Source organism: Hyperolius riggenbachi, chromosome 6 (assembly GCF_040937935.1).
Source record: "Hyperolius riggenbachi isolate aHypRig1 chromosome 6, aHypRig1.pri, whole genome shotgun sequence".
Lineage (NCBI taxonomy): Eukaryota > Metazoa > Chordata > Amphibia > Anura > Hyperoliidae > Hyperolius > Hyperolius riggenbachi.
The window spans coordinates 264,293,546-264,315,693 of NC_090651.1; the positions used below are offsets into that span (position 1 = coordinate 264,293,546).

The window sequence follows — 22,148 nt, forward strand, 5'->3', positions numbered from 1 at the left end:
AATAAAGATGGCAGCCTCCATATCCCTCTTGCTACAGTTGTCCTTTAAACAATTCAGACTTAAAGGGGCCCTGAACAGAGGATAAAAATAGAATTTGAACTTACCTGGGGCTTCCTCCAGCCTCATGTAGTCCACAAGGTCCCTTGGTGTCCCCTCCGTTCTCCCGCTGGCGGCTCCAGTAGCACACGACTTCACCGGGAGTTGTGTGCAACTGCATTCTGTGCGAGCACAGTTTAGTCTTCTGAGAACCACTTATGCGCAGAGTGCTCACGATGATGGGTGTGTGATCGAGCAGGGCATGCAGATGGACCAAGCATGCGCAGATGGCCCGTGCAGTTGCGCATGACTCCCGGCAAAGTTGCACACTACTGGAGCCACTAGCCTGAGAATGGAGGGGACCCAGAGGACGCCAAGGGACCTCATGGGCTACAGGGGGCTGGAGGTAGAAGTTAAAATTCCATTTTTATCCTCTGTTAAGGGTTGTCACGGACGATTGCGGGGACGCAGGCGCGTCCTGGACGACCGTGAAGAAAAAGCAATCGCACTCGATTCCCTGCATCGATTGCGCTTCAAAACGGTACAATCCGGGTTGAGTGTGTAGGGGCAGCTGCAGTCTTTTCTCAGCAGAGAGAGAGACCCAGCCTAAATGCTGGTTGGCCCTTTTGATATGCTAATGAGCCTGGGCCCAGAGAGTCCCTGGCTTCAAGCTGTGCTGATGGCCCATCCATCAGGTATAAGGTGACAAACACCATGACAGAACCAATTTAGAGTGAGGAAACTCAGACACTCCGACTCCTTTTCCCAGCAGGGAGCCGACATGTGGCTTGCTGCTGCCAACTTCAAAGAACCTTTGCCTGGGAATGACCTGGTATAAATCCCAGGGGTCTCTCATATTCCATAAACTGCTATATGTATCATATTTTCTGTGTTGCCAGGCTGGCAGACCCTCCAAACTAACAGAGCAGGTAGGGCCCTGCCTGGCGTTGGTTCTGAGAACATTTCAGAACCTTCTGAGGTAAAGACTGCCCGTTAGGCAGTTCAACAGTGCCCTAATGGTACCACAGGGGTCCCACCCCTCATGTTTGGTATCAGACTGCTGGGTACATCGAGGCAGACCTGAAAATATTAGTAAATCTGCCCTGACCTGTACGGTTCTGTGAGATAGAGCCCATATATGGTTAAGGCATGATTTCTGGTCTCCAGGACAAGGGCAGGACTCATCTCATGTTCTAAGGGGGTGTGTGGGCCCGCCCTCACTCCCTCCTACTGAAGCAGGGGCATAAGAATGGCTGAGGACCCAAACTCAGGGTCCTCCACACTGAAACATCTTGCACTCATCAGATGCCAGCTTGAGGATATGCTGGCATCCACCTGGTCTGAACTCTGAACTCTGGACTTTGAAACCAAGGACTTTATGATTCTTCCCACAATAAGGACATCTTTCCAGGAACTAAGTATTTTTCTCCCTTCTTTTATTTTTCATACTGGCTATTACTGTTTTAATAACTGTTGATTTTCATAATTGTCTGTATATATTAATTATTTATATTGCGTGAATAAACGACTTTTCCCAAGTCATTCACTGTTTCGCTACCCTGCTTATCAGCACACACAGAAATGATCCCGGGTCTCTGAAGATACGCTACTGTTTGTTTGTTGTTGGCTAGACAGAATATCGTGTGTTTAACCGTTTTATTCGCAGGATTAGTCAGTCAGTTAGTGGGCCCCACGGTCCCATAGTAACCGCGGTGGTGGCAGTTTACTCTGAACCAGTAGGTGACGTTGTAATTACCCGTGTCTCACAGGCTCCCTTCTGAGTTGTCTGCGGCTAATTCTTAACGGTTCCTGCGCATTGACTGCGACCAGAGTTCGCACGATCTGTGCGCTGGCACCGTTTAGAAGGCTAAGGGCGGTCAGCCACTGAGGGCTCCTGTGACAGTGGTGGCAGCGGTGGGATCTGTGTTGTGCTGAAAGTATCTGCGATAGCGCTAGCGCTATCGAGAAACGAACTAATTCGTTGGTGTAGCTGGAAGGCAATATATTTTTTATATATACAGAGAGACTGTGTAGCCAGTACCCCTTCCCCAAAGTTTTATTTTATTTGGCATGGAAATGTCCGGGAACTACCAGAACATGTGCCTAGCAGACCTGGAAAATCTTTGCGAAGAGAGGGGCATTGGCATCCTCCGCAAGACAAAACGGGACCTGATAGCAGACTTGTCCAGATGGGATGCCCAGCAACTGCGGGAGCCGGGAGTGTCCGCTGAGGTGGATACCAGCCCATCTGACAATCAAGGGGAACCAGAGGCTGAAGATCTTAGGCGTACAGAGGTTGAGCATCCTGCGGGCCCTATTGCAACAGTTACGCCAGAGACTGTCAGTATGGACCCCAATCCCAGAGTTTCTGACATTACTCGCCCGGAACTGGCCAGTACTGGACTGTCCATGGGTGCTGACCCGGTAATGCAGCAGGCATTACAAAAGCTGATGGAGACTGACCTGGACAAGTACATGCAGTACATGGAAGCACGAGAGGAACGGGAGCGCCAATCTGCCGAGGCGCGGGAGAGACGACAGCATGAGCTCAACATGGCAAAGGTTCAACAGGCCAGCCGGAGTTCACCGCCCAGCCTCCCTGCCGAAGGAGCTGCAGCACCCGTAAGTGCAAAATTTAAATTTGCTAATATTGAAAAAGACACAGACATTGACTTGTTTTTGCGGTCTTTTGAAAAAGCATGCCGTCAGTATCGTCTGTCCCCAGACCAGTGGGCCAGACATCTGACACCTTTGCTGCGCTACAAAGCGCTTGATGCCTTCGCAGAATTGCCTGCGGAGAAGGATAATGATTATGCTGCTATAAAAGACGCTATCATTACTAAGTACCAGCTGACGCCAGAAGCCTATCGGAAAAAATTCAGGGCCTGGCAGAAAAAGCCTTCTGATTCGTACCGAGATGTGGTCAGCAGCTTGCTCACCACACTCCGCCAGTGGACACTAGGCCTCACCAAAGGGTCTTATGATGTCCTGGAGGACTTGATAGTCCTCGAACAATTTCTGAACATTTGCCCTGCTGATGTACGACAGTTTGTGTTAGAACGCAGGCCGGCTTCAGCCACTGTCGCTGCAGACCTTGCTGAGACTTTTGCAACTACCCGGGTGGCTGATACCCGCAGAACTGTCCCATCCAGCTGGAGAGGAGGTCAGCCCAATACCTCGGCAGACCCTCCTGCCCCTGTGAGCCGTCCTCCACAGAGGCCACCCAGCGCAGCTGCTGCACCCAGGCCTGCAGCGCCTGGAGAGGTCACCTGTCACTACTGCCGCCAGCCCGGACACATGAAATTCGACTGTCCGGAGCGGAGACAGACACCACCAGCACCTGGATCATCTGCATCACCTGCACCTCACCCACAGCAGAGGCAACCCGCCAGCGAACCACAGCCTGGATCATCCGATTTTGTCCTGTTTGCCCACGGAAAGGAAATCCGCGACCGAACCGACCAGCAGCAACTTGTTAGAGTGAACGGCAAAGTTGTCACCGGATTTCGAGACACCGGAGCTGACATCACGTTAGTTCACTCACATCTTGTGCCAAAGGAGAGCATCAGCTCCAGCCGATCCCTTGCCCTTACTGGAGTAGAGGGCACCCTTTTCCACATAGCCCACGCCAGAGTGAAGCTGGATTGGGGAGTGGGAGGGGTCCACGAAAGGGTTGTTGGGGTTATGAAGGATCTCCCAGTCCCTGTGTTGCTAGGGACTGATTTGGGCAAGCTTGTGTCCTACTATGAACCTGCCACGACCGCCTTGTCGCTCACGGAAGGAGACAGACTCTCCACCCACCACCAGGTACTTTATACACTTGGGGGAGCACCAGGGGGAGGTGGGTTGAATGTGCCCAGTTCAAGGGTACCAGGTTCAATAGTGCCTGCTTCAAAGGCACCTGAGTTTGATGTACAGACTGTCTGTTGTGATGATGCTGTAACTGTACCTGAGTTTACTGTACAACCTATCTGTAATGAAAAAATGTCTATACCTGTCAATATCATTACTGCATGCAATGATGATTTGAGTACTGTCCGTCTGTGCCATTCTGACAGTGTACCGGTGCTAGCAGTACCGCGCAGCTGCACTGCTCAGAACCTGGGCTCAGAACAGGTGGAGGGGGTTCCGGCCTCCTCCCCCTCCTCTGACCGCAGGGATGAGACCTTTCAGCCGCTGGCCTCGTGTGACATGAGCCAGTTGGCTGAAACTGACAGCGCCGTATTCTCAGCTGCACTACAAAGTGACCCAAGCCTGGAGGTGCTCAGGCAGCAAGCCGCTGAGCCCCTCGCAGACGGGGCCGCTTTCAAGGTGTACTGGGAAGGTGGGAGACTGTACAGTGAGTCTGTACAGCCCCCTACAGGTAGATCCCATGCGAATACCAAGTGGCTTGTGGTCCCGAGTGCGTTCAGGGGACATGTGCTGAAATCCGCACATGGTAATCCTCTGACAGGGCACTCGGGTGTCCGCAAGACACTCGCCGGTATTCGGAACCAGTTTTATTGGCCCCGGATGAACAGGGATGTAGCAAACTACTGCAGGGCATGTGCCGTCTGTCAGGAGCTGGGAAGGTCCATGGATTCCCGCGGGGTTCCCTTAGGTCCACAGCCACTTAGCAGGGGAACCCTGCGTGGGCTGGCTGTTGACCTAACCAACCCACTGCCCGTTGTCAGCAGTCCCGGCAGGCACCACGTCCGACTGCAGTGGCGCAAACGCCCTGTCCAGAACGGTCCGTGTTGGGTCAACCCTGAGGGTAGCAGACCGCGACCGGTCCAGGGGAACCGAGCCACAGGCTCCAATAGGTTTTCCCGCCGTACCGGCAACTCGAGGCCCGTCAGCCAGGTTAGCGGCGCCGCCACACATCTTGCGGATGAGTGGCTAAGCCACGGACAAGGGGGAGGGCTGTCACGGACGATTGCGGGGACGCAGGCGCGTCCTGGACGACCGTGAAGAAAAAGCAATCGCACTCGATTCCCTGCATCGATTGCGCTTCAAAACGGTACAATCCGGGTTGAGTGTGTAGGGGCAGCTGCAGTCTTTTCTCAGCAGAGAGAGAGACCCAGCCTAAATACTGGTTGGCCCTTTTGATATGCTAATGAGCCTGGGCCCAGAGAGTCCCTGGCTTCAAGCTGTGCTGATGGCCCATCCATCAGGTATAAGGTGACAAACACCATGACAGAACCAATTTAGAGTGAGGAAACTCAGACACTCCGACTCCTTTTCCCAGCAGGGAGCCGACATGTGGCTTGCTGCTGCCAACTTCAAAGAACCTTTGCCTGGGAATGACCTGGTATAAATCCCAGGGGTCTCTCATATTCCATAAACTGCTATATGTATCATATTTTCTGTGTTGCCAGGCTGGCAGACCCTCCAAACTAACAGAGCAGGTAGGGCCCTGCCTGGCGTTGGTTCTGAGAACATTTCAGAACCTTCTGAGGTAAAGACTGCCCGTTAGGCAGTTCAACAGTGCCCTAATGGTACCACAGGGGTCCCACCCCTCATGTTTGGTATCAGACTGCTGGGTACATCGAGGCAGACCTGAAAATATTAGTAAATCTGCCCTGACCTGTACGGTTCTGTGAGATAGAGCCCATATATGGTTAAGGCATGATTTCTGGTCTCCAGGACAAGGGCAGGACTCATCTCATGTTCTAAGGGGGTGTGTGGGCCCGCCCTCACTCCCTCCTACTGAAGCAGGGGCATAAGAATGGCTGAGGACCCAAACTCAGGGTCCTCCACACTGAAACATCTTGCACTCATCAGATGCCAGCTTGAGGATATGCTGGCATCCACCTGGTCTGAACTCTGAACTCTGGACTTTGAAACCAAGGACTTTATGATTCTTCCCACAATAAGGACATCTTTCCAGGAACTAAGTATTTTTCTCCCTTCTTTTATTTTTCATACTGGCTATTACTGTTTTAATAACTGTTGATTTTCATAATTGTCTGTATATATTAATTATTTATATTGCGTGAATAAACGACTTTTCCCAAGTCATTCACTGTTTCGCTACCCTGCTTATCAGCACACACAGAAATGATCCCGGGTCTCTGAAGATACGCTACTGTTTGTTTGTTGTTGGCTAGACAGAATATCGTGTGTTTAACCGTTTTATTCGCAGGATTAGTCAGTCAGTTAGTGGGCCCCACGGTCCCATAGTAACCGCGGTGGTGGCAGTTTACTCTGAACCAGTAGGTGACGTTGTAATTACCCGTGTCTCACAGGCTCCCTTCTGAGTTGTCTGCGGCTAATTCTTAACGGTTCCTGCGCATTGACTGCGACCAGAGTTCGCACGATCTGTGCGCTGGCACCGTTTAGAAGGCTAAGGGCGGTCAGCCACTGAGGGCTCCTGTGACAAGGGTCCCTTTAGATTTGGGTTTTTTTTTTTTTTTGCATACAACAAAATAACTGACAGCAATGAGGCAAAGTTCACAGTGGGCCGTTGTGGTGCGACGTAGGGGGCATTTCAACACAAAATCCCACTGTAACAGTAAGTCTATGCAATCTTCAGAGGGCATGCGGTGCAATGCGATCCATTGGACTACAGTATCCAAACGCAGTGCATGCGGTACTTCATAACACACATTAACAGTTGACTGCATGCTTTACTGTATGTGATGCAATGCTTGCATAGTTGACTGTATGCTTTACCGTATGCGACACAATGCTTGCATAACATGTGGTGTGACTTCACCTGAGCAGGGAGCCTTAGTCTAAGGCCGGTTTCACACAGCATCTCTGCAGTCACGGTTGAAAAAAGGCCTTTGGGGATTAATACGCGGTAATACCCATCTGGCTGCAGGCCAAACAGGAAGCGATGCTCACTTCCTGGGACCGAATCAATGACATGCATGAAAGTGTATTGCTGAAATACGCTTCCGTGCATGCGCAATGGGTAAAACTTGCAGTTGTCTTTTTTTAAAGTCGCACGTTGCCATAGACTTACATGATACTGGCTTGCCGATATTTTCAATTCTTTGGCCTCAATTCGTAAAGTGCTGTGCGATAAAAAAAAATCAGGTCGTTAAAGTACCGTATTCGGTATTTTAGACTTATGATAATTCATAAAAATGTTCACAGGTGCAGTAAAAGTTCGGTAATTTACTGAAAAAATTCTCAAAAACCTGTTTGGTAACAGCAGAGCAGTGTGGAGTTGTCTCTGTTTTTTCCATGCTGTTGCCTGCAGTGAGGGCATTACACAAGTAAAAGGCACCCCAGACATCCCTTTAGAATGTACATGTTTGTTATACTGCCTCTGCTCCCTCTAAATATTTCTATTTTTCTTTCTTAACATTTTATTACATTGCCACCACTTAAATGAACTTCCAGGAGACATTACACATGCCATGCTTAGGTGATTTCCCCACTAGCTCCTCTGCATCTTCAAGTAGGAACCTAAGGGTTAAAAGTCTGTAGGGCCATGGGGAAACCTCTTTTGTTTGAGATTTCTCTACTCCGTTGCCTGGGAGGTAGAAAAGCTTGACCCTCCGGAGAAGACTTTGGATCCTATCACAGGGACTTGCAAGAGACAGAGGCTGTTGCCTCTCTGCTCCTGTCAGTCATAGCTAATCCCTCTCTGTTTCTGTGAGTCACAGTCTCCACACTGTTTCCTACAGACCAAAGCTGCTGGTACTGTTTCTGGGCTTTACCGCATGTTCTAGTCTTTATGAATTGACATTTACTGACATGTGTTGAGATGTTTACCAAACAAGTCGGTAATTTACCTCACTGCTCGGTAATTTCAGCTTGCCATGCTTTAATAGCTTTTATGATTTGACATTTTCCTAAATGATCCATAAAGTCAGCGGTTTTCTGCATTACTGCATGCGGTAATGCTTTATGAATCGAGGCCAGAGTCTGTTGCTAGGTACACACCATACAATTTTCTGGCAGAGTTACCTGCCAGATCGATTATTTCCAACATGTCCGATCTGAATTTCGATCGGTTTTCTGATCGATTTCCATAGAAGTGAACGGAGATCAATTAGAAAATGGATCAGAAAATCAATCGAAATTCAGGTCGGACGTGTTGGAAATAATCGATCTGGCAGGTAAATCTGCCAGAAAATTGTAAGGTATGTACCTAGCAAATCACTACAGCTGATTTGTCCAGAAGCCTCATGTGCCCAGTTTGCCTGATTCACTTATTTTTTAGAGGTGAAAAGTGTGCTTTACAGATGGAGATGCGTTGGGTGACGTTCTGTTATAAACTCATGATGCCCCGCGGAGAGCCATTTTATTTAAACACATCTCTTGGTAAATCTAGTGATGTTTTTCACCTGACAGTCTTAGAACTCGGTTTAGGATTTGTCATTATGCTTCTGTTATAGATGTCACTTAACCACCTTTAAATCCAGTTTAAGGGAAGCAGGGTGAGGAGATTTCTCTTCAGTGTCTTTTTGTGGGTTAATTAAGTCAGTTGCATCAGAAATGATCTTCCTGTGTTTTTGGACACTTGTCTCAAGTAACTCATTAACTAATCAATCACATAGCTGCAGAGATTTGACCCGTTGTCCCCACATCGATCACATTGCTGCAGGTTACCTTTCTGCAGAAGTGTAGTAAACCAACTTCAAAATTAGCCCATGCTCTGTGGAATTACCTGCCCGATGTTATCAAACTTAATTGGCTTTCAGTCAGGAATATACCTAAGGAAAAACAAGCTAAATAAAAATGGATTGATAGGTCTGTAGTTCTGACTCTACATGCTGTTTTAGTGCAGCTGTGTAAAAACGTGAAATATTTTCCAGCAATCCCATAAAAGCGGTAATCAAAACGATCAACATTTGAGTTTATGGTTTGTTTGGATTTTTTCTTTATGGAAAAGACCAAAAAATAGAAATTTTTTCGTAGTTTTTTCTTACATGTAACATTAACCGGATGAAGCCGCTGATGAAAAAACAGGAGATCAGTCATGATCTTGAAAAATGATTGACTTGAAGATGTTGTTTTTTATCTTGACCCTGTGTGCAAAGATGGCCATGGACACCTGATGCAGCTTCTTTAATGGAACCTGAAGATAGTAAAAAAAAAAAAGTGTCACTTACCTGGGGCTTATGCCAGCCCTCTGCTGCTGCCCTGTGCCCGAACTAGTCCCCAACGATCCTCCGTTCCCCCACCACGGCTCAGTTTCACTTTTTTCAGTCGCTGTCCATTGCGCCTGCACGGCACGGGCCATCCTCGTTCATGCTTCCGTCACTGGGAGCATCCTGCGCCGAAGAGATTGTCTTGTACTGCGCCGCGGCAGGACACTCCCAGCACCGGGAGCACAAACAAGGATGTAAGTGCGCAATGGCCATCGACTTGTAAGTCGGCAATACCAAAACTGTGCTGCGTCGGGGGACCAGGGGATTGTTGAGAACCGGCGTGGGCACAGGGCAGCTGCAGAGGGATGGCATAAGCCCCAGGTAAGTAAACTTTTTTTTTTTTTACTATCTTTAGATTCCCTTTAAATGGAACCAGAGGTAAGAGACATACGGAGGCTACCATATTTATCTCCTTTTAAACAATACCAGTTTCCTAGCAATACTGCTGATCTTTCTAGTCAGTAGTGTCTTAATCAGACACCTGAGACAAGCATACAGCTAATCTTGACAGACTTTTTTCAGAAACACTTGATCTGCATGCTTGATCAGGGTTATGGCTAAAGTATTAGAGACCGAGGATCAGCAGGACATCCAGGTAACTGGTATTGCTTAAAAGGAGATAAATATGGCAGCCTCCATATAACTCTCACCTCGAGTTCACTTTAATCCTCCCCCTCTCTATTATATATTAAAGTATATTTTTGCCCCAAGCTGAACATTACAAATTACAGTATGCAGACAGCTCTCCGCTCCTTGCTGACTCCGCCATCAATCCAGAATAACACAAACCAGCATCCGTCAAATGTAATAAGCACATAACGTCGTGCCATCTTTTGTGTATCACATATTGAATTACGGAGCGATGATAAGGATAATATCCTTTAATTTCATGTGACGCTAGCACTGTGTGGGTTGTACAGGAACACAGGTTCGTATTGTGTTAGGATGGAAAATAACAGAATAAAGAGCCACCTGTAACATATAATATTTTCCTAGCAGTGATCTGTGAGCCCAGGAGCAGTGTTAGTATGATATTGTCATTTCGGCAGCATCCCACAGGGTACAACCTTAATTACTTGCAGTCAGCTAGAGATGAGATCAGAGAGGCAGTACAGACAGAAAACCTTTAACTCAATGTTCCATCACCATGGTGATCCCCATTATTCCGACCTGAGGGGAGCCTCACTAGCTGTCAGTGCCGTTGCTGCGCTCTACACTTCCAAATCCTTTCCCTTCTACTTAGATTCTACTGATGAGTCATTTTGTTTCACTGTGACCTTTTGCTACGCTACCTGCTTTAACATCTATTTCATGGATATGCAGTCCGGAGGTCTTGTGCTGGAATCCGTCCCAGGATACTCTACCTTTTTTACATTTTTCTTTATGGAAAATAAAAGCAGGAGAGAAGTGATCTTTGTCTTGCTACCAGAAAAGTATTATTCTAGCAAGTTGTCAAGCTCATCTAAAAAAAAGTGAAAATTAACAAAGTGACAAAAAAAGAGAAAGTTACAAAAATTGTAACATCAACGTATCAGCTATATATATATATATATATATATATATATATGGAACTCCTGTGAAAATAATGTAATAACAAAAGTGCTTCATTTTTACAATAATTATGTATAAATGATTTAGTCAGTGTTTTCCCATTGTAAAATCTTTCCTCTCCCTGATTTACATTCTGACATTTTGACATTTTTACTGCTGGCAGGTGATGTCAGTGGAAGGAGATGCTGCTTGCTTTTTTGGCAGTTGGACCCAGCTGTAAACAGCTGTTATTTTCCACAATGCAATGACAGGAAACTGTCAGGACCATGGTCCTGACATCACACTGTGGGAGGGGTTTCACCGCAATATCAGCCATACAGAGCCCCATGATGATCCATTTGTTAAAAGAAAAAGATTTCTCATGTAAAAGGGGGTATCAGCTACTGATTGAGATGAAGTTCAATTCTTGGTCACAGTTTCTCTTTAAAGGGTACACACGGTGTCATAAGGATATAGACATGTGTTAGTGTATGTACAGTGCCAAGCACACAAATAACTAGACTGTGTTCCTTGGCTTTTTCTGCCTAAAAGGGTTAACAATCAGGTACGCAAGTGACATTTTTTCTTCAGTCGGGACCTAGTCGCCTATAGCTAATGCTCACTGATGAGGAAATGCAGCAATAAAACTCTTTCCTGGAAAAGAAGAATAGCCTAATTTTTAGGAGTAGGAAGATAGATACAATTGTTAATCTCATCACTTTACCTTCATCTCGGGTTTCCTTTAGGAAAGGGCATGCTAACAGGATGTTTGGGATTCCAGGGATGGGTCTTTAAAGGGGCACTATGGCGGAAAATTGTAAAATTTTAAATATGTGCAAACGTATACAAATAAAAAGTATGGCTTTTCAGAGTAAAATGAGCCATAAATTACATTTTTCCTATGTTGCTGTCACTTACAGTAGGTAGTAGAAATCTGACAAAAGCGACAGGTTTTGGACTAGTCCATCTCTTCATGGGGAATCCTCAGCAAGGCTTTTATTCTTTATAAAGATATTCCCTAAAAAGTATTTAAACAATGATGCTGGCCAGCTTCCCTGCTCCCTACACAGTTTTTGCCAGTTAGACAGAGCAACTGCCATTCACTAAGGGCTTTTGAAAATAAATAAATCCCTGAGATTCCCCCATGTAGAGATGGACTAGTCCAAAACCTGTCGCTTCTGTCAGATTTATACTACCTACTGTAAGTGACAGCAACATAGGAGAAAAGTAATTTATGGCTCATTTTACTCTGGAAACATATACAAATCTTATTTGTATATGTTTGCACATATTGTACATTTTACAATTTTTCGCCATAGTGCTCCTTTAATCCAAACAGGAAAGGCACGATATTCTGCAATAATGTCCACGTGTATGATATTTATTTACAGTGCTTATATTTGTTACAAGAAACTGGTGAAAGAAATCGGCAAAAAGAAATCCTGCCACTCAGTCTGCTAGATAAACAGAAGCAATCTGTCTCTGCAGGCTACCTCAGCCTGCTGCTGGTCAGCGTGCTCTGACTATCTCTCAAGATAGAAAACAAACCTCTTTTTTCCAGAACTCTACAACAACAAAAAAGCTTGTCTGTCCCGGGGCCAGAACACCATGAAAGTCCAGCCTGGAAGTTTTAGTAGAGTAGCTGAATAACAAAATCATCCCACCTGCAGAGCTGAGCTGCTGCAAAAGCTTCACTTTGTCCATTACTATTATAAAAATGACAAAAACATTTATCCCTGTTAACCACTTCGCATCCAGACCTTGTTTTCAACTTATTGACCAGAGCAGTTTTGACAGTTTAGCTATGTCCCTATTTAATCAGAAATAACGTTATCCCTACTTATGACACAGAAATGAAATACATATTGTTTTTTTCAAGACAAACTAGGCTTTCATTGTATGCCATTTTTTGCCTCAAACTATTTTGTTTTCTATGAATTTTAATGGGAAAACAAAGAAAAAAATAGAAAAAACATATATTTCTCAGTTTTACGAATTCCACTTTAAAAATAAAAAGTGCTACTGTCGATAAAAAACACACATTTTGTTTGGCTATTCTTACCGCTTATCACAAAACTTAGATTATGTTCCTGTCACAATTTATGGTGAAGATATTTGATTCTGAAATAGTGCTACAAAGTGTGTTTTTCACTATGAAATGAGAAAATACAAGTATTTTTAATAGTAAAAATCAATCTCATTAGCTCAGGAAACTTATATTCCCATTCACCAATTAGTCCTGCATCAAATAGTGCCAAAAATATGCACAGGAGCAAGACCAATCCTGCACAACACTGCTTCTGCTACAAGACGTATATCTACTGACCTGTGGCTTAGATGAAGTCCCAGAGGACGTTTATCTACTGACCTGTGGACGAAGTGGTTAAAGAAGTTATTTTGCAACTTAAAGGGACTCCAAGCAGTACAAAAACTATGGAAAGATACAAATCATTTTAAAGCTCTCTTTCTCCTCTTTCCAATGATATATAAATTGCCACCCTACGCCTTTTAGTTTTCGCTATTTTCGCGATTGAAATTGCCGCGGCCGCAATTTTGATCACGAAAATAGAGAAAACTAAAAGGCGTAGGGCGACGATTTAGGGGTCGCCAGAAAGAGGAGAAAGAGAGCTTTAAAATGATATCCATCTTTCCAAAGTTACATTGTATTACACAGGGCGACTTTTTCTCAAAGTCAGCAGCTCCATTCAGCAGAAAAAGTCGCCCTGTGTAATACAATGTAACTATGGAAAGATGGATGTCATTTTAAAGCTCTCTTTCTCCTCTTTCTGGCGACCCTTAAATCGTCGCCTTACGCCTTTTAGTTTTCTCTATTTTCGCGATCGAAATCGCAGCCGGAACAATTTCAATCGCGAAAATAGCAAAAACTAAAAGGCGTAGGGCAGCGGTTTATATATCATTGGAAAGAGGAGAAAGTGAGCATTAAAATGATATGCATCTTTCCATAGTTTCTGCACTGCTCGGAGTCCCTTTAATGTTATTATGAAGCAATTTTCCATTTCAATCCTGCATCCTAATAAGAAATTATAAATGTGTCTGTAAGTAATGTTGACTGTGAATATTCGCCAAAGTCCTTTTCCTATCGAAGGTGCTCTTTTCGATTTCAAAATATATTAGACTAAAAACGAATATAAGAAAGTAATGCAAAAACGCAAACTTTAATTCTTGAAAATAAGGGTCAAATTAATTGAAGTGAAGGGAGTAGGATTAGGTGGAGGGAGGATGTGTGCAGAGGCATACATTACCTTGTCCCGGCCGTTGATCGCTCCTTCACTTCATAGTTAGTTTGCTGTATTCCTGCATCCAGCCAATCATCACGCGGGGACTGAAGCCACATGGTGATTGGCTGGGTGCAGGAATACAGCAAACTAAATGAGGAAGTGAGATCGCTGGTCGGGACAAGGTAATGCATACATATGCACACATCCTCCCGCCACCTAATCTTACTCCCTCCACCCCGCTGCCTAACACCAGTGTCCCGCTGCCTCCCCCCGACGCCGCTGTCTAACACTAGTCCCCCTGCATTTTTAACACTTATAACGCTATTTAGCGTTTAACTCAAACATCTTGTTTGCTTGTACGTTTTTTTTGTTTTTGTTTTGCATTTTTTATGATGGTGTCTAGGTAGGCTGGGCCCAGGCTTGTGATACATTATACCTTCTCTTTCCCTAGACCTTTCAGGAATGCTTAGGGACAGCAATACACATTACACTGATGCTGCGTAATGTAAATGCTTGCCGTCAAAGAATCAATATGCTGGCCAGGAGCGACTTTTATACAGTATCTTTAGTGCACTTTGAGCCGCTAGACACAAGAAGAAAAGTTGACTAAGGCCACAGATAATCACAATGAATGGGGGTGTAATTCAGCTAATATCTTGCTGTTACTGTATTTATTTTCCACCTTATAATGAAATGACTCTTTTGGCATTTTGCATTGTTTGAAATCCCTGTATATGCCGAGATTCCTCTTTGACTAACCAATTGAATTGATGATTCTGCTGTGTGTGCCTTCTGTTACATAAAGGAGAACATCAATGTATAATTCATAGTCTGGGCCCTTTCACAGCTATGTCCCGGCAACCTTGACCCTTCCAGAGTTTAGTTCTGTCTCTTCCTGCTTTTACTGCTGCTTACCTGTGAGGTTACCGTCATTGAATATGGATCATGGAGGATGGCGGAGATGAAATCAATGACTCATAGGAAATAAAAGCAATCAATTAGTGAAACAACAGGCTTGAGTATGATAATGTTTCCATTGTCCTTGTTGAATGATAACGTTGGCTAATGTAACGGATATCCAGCATATTGGTTATGATTATGTATAAATGTATTCGTTCAATCAGACATAATGATGATGAAATAAATACTGTCCTTCATATACCAGCAGGATAAAATGAGATCAACTAATACAAATAGAAGAAGAAACTTAAAAGTTAATCACTCTTGTGGCTGGATAGTGTACAGCTGTGGCTGGATAGTGTACAGCTGTGGTTGGATGGTGTATAGCTGTGCTGGATAGTGTACAGTCTTGGCTGCATAGTGTACAGCTGTGGCTGGATAGTGTGTAGCTGGTAGCTGTGCTGGATAGTGTATAGCTGTGCTGGATAGTGTACAGCTGTGGCTGGATAGTGTGTAGCTGGTAGCTGTGGTGGATAGTGTATAGCTGTGCTGGATAGTGTACAGCTGTGGCTGGATAGAGTACAGCTGTGGCTGCATAGTGTACAGCTGTGGTTGGATAATGTACAGCTGTGGTTGGATAGTGTACAGCTGTTGCTGGATAGTGTACAGCTGTGGCTGGATAGTGTACAGCTGTGGCTGGATAGTGTTCAGCTGTGGCTGGGTAGAGTACATCTTTGGCTGGATAGTGTAACTTGAAGTAGTTACTGAATTTTTTATTTTTGGAGTATAATCTTTATGCCCTGTATACATGGACATGTGCAGAGAGGGGCAAGGGGAAGGTCATTGCCCTCCCCCCTTCCAGAAATCTGATTTCCTGGTCAGTAAAAAAGCATTAATTTGATGTAAAATAGAGGTATTTGAAAATAAAACAATAGTATGAGTTTCTACTAATTGCGTTTCTACTAATGTTCTTTACTGAATTTGATTGTTCCTCCCCAAAAAAGTGTTTTGTTTTTAGTCATTTTAATTAGCTTCTTGCTAGCGGGGGTATGCATTTGTCTTAGTGACTCTATAGGAAAGGATTTGTTGAAGTAAGTTTCTTTTTAGCAATATTCTGATGAGCCTCACAAAGGTGACCCAGCTTGCAGTCATTTCTACAGAATGACTTTCTGCGAACCATTTCAATCATTCTGAATTTCCAATTTACTTTCTGTTCACATTTCTTTTATGTTTAAGGGGATTCCTGATAATTTAGCTAAATTACGCTCAGCCTGATGGCAAAAGGCAGCCATTCATCAGGCACTGAAGAAAGCTAGAAGATTAAATGTTTTCATGAAGTACAATAACATCAGGTCACAGCAATATTCCTATCAGTTCACTTTATTATATCACCCATCTAAGTTTTTTCCTCATAACTATATCATCCTAAAAAAGTAAAGTTATATTAACTAGCCAAGGAACCATGTTTGTGTAGACACAAGACATGGTGTCCCCAGGCCCTGCTCCATGAGGTACTTTTTCCTGGCCTCCCACCAGATGTTCCAGGTCTCACTTGCTTGTTAATGTTACTTTTATTGGTGACATTTCCAGGGACCTCCTCTAGGGTGATGCATTATACTTACACTTATCTCCTCTAGTGCCAAGTGCAGCACTGGTGTTACACGGGAAACTTCCTGGTTTATGCTCACAAAAGCCACTCTTTATAGTAAACTTGGAGGTGCATGACAGAAACTCACACAAGGCAGGGGAACTTTAGAAAGTACATCCTGATAGACCTATCAGGGCTCTTTCACATTAGGGCAGATTTTCTGCGTTTCAACGCAACGGGTAAAGTTTGCGTTACCCAAGGTGAAATGAAAGTCCATAGACTTTCATTTTAGCTTTCACATATAACGCAGCCTTTTTGTGCGTTGCGTTACACTGCACCCAGGGGCAGTTTTTCGGCCGACGCTAGCTTTATGCGTTACAATGTTAGTCAATGTAAAACGCACACTATGCGTGTTTTTAATCCGTTAACGCAGGCAATCAGTCCCAGAATGCAACCGAGGAACAATGTAGAAAGTTGAAAACTAAAAGAAAAAAAAATTACCTGCGTTTTCCTATGTGCTGTAACGCATTGAAAACGCATTAAAAACGCACACTCACTGCAGTGCAACGCATATCAAAACGCACTAAAACGCATACAACAAAACGTATGCTTTGAGTGTTCTCCAACGCAAGCTCTGATGTGAAAGAGCCCTTAAGGGCTTCATATAGTTAGCATGTTCACAGGTGATTTGAGTGCAGGGATTGGAAGCTGTCTAACAAATGGCTTTAGAAAGTATCAGTAATCAGCGCCTGATATATTACTAGTAAATGACTGGCTACAGAAGAAGCTGATCAGATATTGTTGTGTAAAATAGAGAATGTTATAGTGCTGCTCACATCTACTTGAGATGCCTGGGTCCGGATTAGTCACCAAGGGATGGAGCAGCATCCAAGTTACAACAATAGAATCAATATGTTTTCCTCAGAAAGGTATTCAGGCGCTTCACAACCACTATTTGATTAAAACAGCAACATTTTATTTCCCAAATCTTTAAAAAGTGAATCTGGGATCAATGTTTAACCAAATGGTGTATGATAAGATATTATGCAGAGAAGGAACATCATAGGAGCTGATTGCCTATTTTGTATACAGTCAACTACGATAGCGGTCATTTGGGTGCTGTGTGTGTGTGTGTGTGTGTGTGTGGGGGGGGGGGGGGGGGTGCTAGGTAGGTGCATAGTAAAATATTGATCATGTAAATGGCCAGTATCTTTATTGGTGGCACCATATAGCACCCGACTCATGCGCCAAAGCCATAATATGCACTCATTCAACTACACTATTCAGTTTAAGGTGCACAAGAATAGGAATGTATGTATTCAGTATTCTTCAGTGAATATTAAACTTAGGTTGTTTTCATTTATCTTCTGAATCCATTCTTATATCTTTGCTAAAATAAGTAATAAAGTAGAGGAAAGATAGCAAAGAAAAGCTAAGGAGATAAGAGAAAAGATATGGTGAAAAAGAAACTACATTCCATTGCCATGCCAGGCAACGCTTCATTTGGATGTGTACTCAGGGGTGTCACAGCATGTGTGTAAATGCGCTATATAGCTCTGACATAATAGTAGTAATGATATACTGTATGTTGCTGAATTGTTGCAATTTATGAGAGAACAAGCTCTGAATACACTTCCCTGTTTTTACAATACAAAGGGATGGATGCTGGTGAGTGCTTCAATGGATTTAATTTTGAACTACTCCTTGCTTTCTTTTATTGAATAGTTCAGCTATAGTTAAATATTGACAGATGTTTTTAGGCATGTAAGTGGTGTTTTTTTTTGTAGGGTGTGTTATTCCCCTTTGCAGGGCTTTAGCTCCAGTAGGGCCCTGGGGAAAACTAACCTGGGAAGGGGGTGGCCCGCCCAGCACATTCAGCTTCCAGGGTCCCTGATCCATGCTCCCCAAGGCACCTGCATTATTTGTGGATTGTAGCATTGAATCTCACCTGTCCAATGCACTCCTCAGTCCATGCTCCGTCTTCATCCCTGCTCCCGCCGTCTTCTCAGTGACCTGGCATGTGCGTAATGACATGCAGCAGGTCATGGAAAAGAGGTATCCAGCGGGGATGAAGATGGGGAGCATGAAAGCAGTGTGGCGGGACACGTGAGTTGCAAACCTGCCTGAAATGGTTCAGGGACCCCGTGGGGCACACGTTGGGGGCCACTGGGGGGGGGGGGGTGTCTCTGGGGAAATTGTCCCCTTGTGGAAATTGGCCCTTGTGGTTTTTTTGTATTTGTTCATTCTGAGACTACCACAATTTATTTTGCTACTAGTGGATTCCATATGATTAGGTGGTGCGCTGTTTCTTTTTTTTTTTCTTTTCTCTCTGGGAAATATGTTGCTGCAAAAGATTACAGAGATAACCAAAGAAAATATGGTAGCTTCAACGGGACACCTTTTGACCAGTTACAACTTCCTTATTTTTGACCTAGATAAATGAGAACCTTTTCAGAAAGATTACAGAAATACTCTTTTTTGATAGAACTTGTGTCTCACTTATCAGATGAGGAAATTTAATTGGCAAAACTGTTGAAGTTCCCATTAGAGCTGCTCAGGATCAGCGAGAATAAGGAAGAAGGTGCACGGTTGGATCCGCTAACTGCCTTGCTTTGCTTAGATGTATTAAGAGGGCTGAGGTGTGTTCAAAGTGCACTCGTTCCTTAACGAGAACAGCCTTTAGCTTCTCAGAAATGAATTGCCAATCAATGTAATGTGAATATAAAGGGGCATTTATATGCATGATGTATGTTTTTCTTTTAACATCACATTGTTTTCTATTGCAGCTGCTTTAGAAGTTACCATTGTTCCTGATCAAGGAGAAATAGGCCTCGGGGAATCCAAGTTCTTCTTATGTCAAGGTATGTACTGGCCTATTTCATATAAGGTAATAGGAGTTAAACCAACCCTACAAAAGTTCCCTTAAAACTACCCTACCAGTTGGGCACTGATTTCACCTAGTCATACATACTGCATTCCCTAATGCACAAGGGTTATTCTGAGACCTATAAACAATATTGCCATATTATTGCCATCAATGGAATTATGATCCCCATATGTTTTGCTGCCGCCGGTGACTTTATTCAAGGCATGAGCAGTGCAGCATTTGAAAGTTCACCTCCACACACCTTATTGTACATTGAAAGCCTAAGGCTGGTTTCACACTGGATTTTGGCATTAGCAGAGCGGTTCAAGGACCGCACCGCAACACCAAAAACAGCCTTCGGGGATTACTATGTTAATATGAGGCAGCAGGCCAATCAGGAAGTGATACACTCTAGCACTCACTTCTAAATTGATGACGTGCATAAAGAGTATTGGTAAAATACAGTTCTGAGCATGTGCAAGGTCTAACACTTGCGGAGGATGTTTTAAAACTTGCGTGTTGTCATAGACTTACATGACTTCCGATACGCAGCAGGTCGCCGCAGGAGCCGCACGGTAACGTAGGTATGCGCTCATGCTAGATAGGGTACTTCCGGCGCCCCACACCACACCCAGTGTGATCTACCACATAGACTTTCATAGACCTGGCGGTAGGCTGCACCAGTGTGAAAGGGCCCTTAAGGTACATACACACATCCAATTTTGACTGGACACTGTTTAGCTAATTATACCACTTCCACATAGTATGAGAGCTTACATACACAATCTGATCATGGTATCCAAAAGCTGTTGACCCTTACACTACATAAAGGTAGTAACATTTTCCAGTCAATGGCCAGTCTGTACACATCCTTAAAGGGAACTGAGCACATTCTCTTTCACTGGAATTTCTCCTGGCATAGAAGCTGCCATGTTTCCCCCTCCCCTTCTCATATTCCTTATTTACAGAGGTCAGAGATGCGATCTTGACACATTGACACTCACAATGTCTTTGAAGAAACAGTCCTAATTACCCAACCCCTTTGTTGATGAAAAGGTATTGTTTACTTCTTGATAATTAGCTCAATTATACAATTAGCTTCCTGAAATCTCTGTGGCCGGGGACGGCTGGGCAGGCCTGCTGAAACAGGCTAATAAAACTACTTTAAATGTAAAATACAAGGTAAAATGAAAGTTTATTTTACTAATGAAACAGATTGTTGGCATGCATTTTTCATGTGCTATAGAAATGTCCTGAGTGCTAAGAAAAGGTGCTCGGTTCACTTTAAGCCTGATACACACGTTCAATTATGATTGGTCCACCACTGACCAATTTTACCACCTCCATATAGTATGAGAGTTTACATATACAATGTGTTCATAGTATTCAAAATCTGTTGGCCCTTTCACTACATAGAGGTGATACAATTGTCCAGTTATTGGTCAATCAAAATTGGATGTGTGTACACACCCTTAAGCCAAGTACACACTTTCAATTATGATTGGCCAACCACTATCCAAATTTATCACCTCCATGTAGTATGATGGTTTACCTACACAATTGGCTCATGATATTTAATATCTGTTGAGCCTTATACTACATGGAGGTGGTAAAATTGGCCACTGATAGGACAATCTTAATTGAATGTGTGTACCAGGCATGATAGCTGTAGCAGCAAAAATGACACATCACGCACCAAGATCTTGGCTGATTGTCGCCTAGTGTAATGCAGCACATATATTGGATCACAGCACATTTACAAGATTTCATTGTGCAATGATACAGTAATGGAGGCTGCAGATAGAGTAGATATCCTGCTGATAGAGTAGATACCCTGCTATTGCAAATGGGACTAATGCTGCTCAGTATATACCGGTAACTACTAAGTTACCAGAATACAGTTTAAGTAAACCTGAGATGAGAGGGATATGAAGGCTGACATATTTATTCCTTTTTAAACAATGCAAGTTGCCTGGCCGTCTTGCTGATCCTTTGCCTCTAATACTTTTGTCCATAGACCATGAACAAGCATGTAAATCAAGTGCCCTGACTCAAGTCTGACTAGATATTCCACATGCTTTTTTCAGGTGTGTGATTCAGATAATACTATTTCTAAATAGATCAGCTAGACTGCCAGGCACCCGGTATTGTTTAAAAGGAAATAAATATGGCAGCTTCCATATCACTCTCACCTCAGGTTTCCTTTAAGGATAGCCCTGTGCTTTCAACCTCCTGGTCAATGTGATGCAAGCAATTCTGACTTGCATGCAAAATTAATACAAATTGCATGTAGCTTTAAAGGGCAATCAGATTCACTTCCTCCTGATTTTGCTTGGTTTTAAAATCAATAGTCTGCCGATCCGATTGGCTTTAAAATCAATAGGCTGCCATTTGATTCACATGTGAGGAAAAAATGGACGGCATGCAGCATAAAAATGCATTACCGATCCATATCCCTGTAGTCATGTATAGGGAGAAAAAAAGAATTACATATGGCCCAAGGGGAGTGTTCTAGGAAATCATTTTTCATCTAGCTTCAATAAAAAATAGTTTTCCAGCACTTTTTAACTAAAAAAAGTACCAAAAGTAGGTGAAAAAGTAGTTTTAACATTATTTTGAGTATTTGTTTGCTTGCTGGTGGCTTAAAAGGCATTTTATTGACAAGTTTAAAAATATCACCTAGGAAAAAACTCAGGTGAAAAAATGAATTGCATATGGGCCAAGGTGTAAAACTATCACCTAGAAGAAAACCTTGAAGAAAAACTGAATAGAATATGGGCCTCTATCATTAAAATGTTTTTTACAACAAGCAAAAAAAGAAAATAATCTACTTTTTTCAATTGCAAAGGGTAGAAAAGTTATTATAACAGAAGATGGAAAATGATCTCCTAGGAGAAAAC

The 22,148-nt window shown here is 43.7% G+C and overlaps 1 protein-coding gene across 11 annotated transcripts in view; it reads left to right on the forward strand.

The window, feature by feature from the left end:
* The window catches only part of NCAM1 (neural cell adhesion molecule 1), a 485,915-nt gene that overhangs the window by 303,450 nt on the left and 160,317 nt on the right, over window positions 1-22,148 (forward strand). For all 11 annotated transcript variants that reach the window (XM_068240756.1, XM_068240758.1, XM_068240757.1 and 8 more), the window contains exon 2: window positions 19,169-19,243. In XM_068240756.1, coding sequence (XP_068096857.1) covers window positions 19,169-19,243 — 75 coding nt within the window. The remainder of the gene's footprint in view (window positions 1-19,168; window positions 19,244-22,148) is intronic.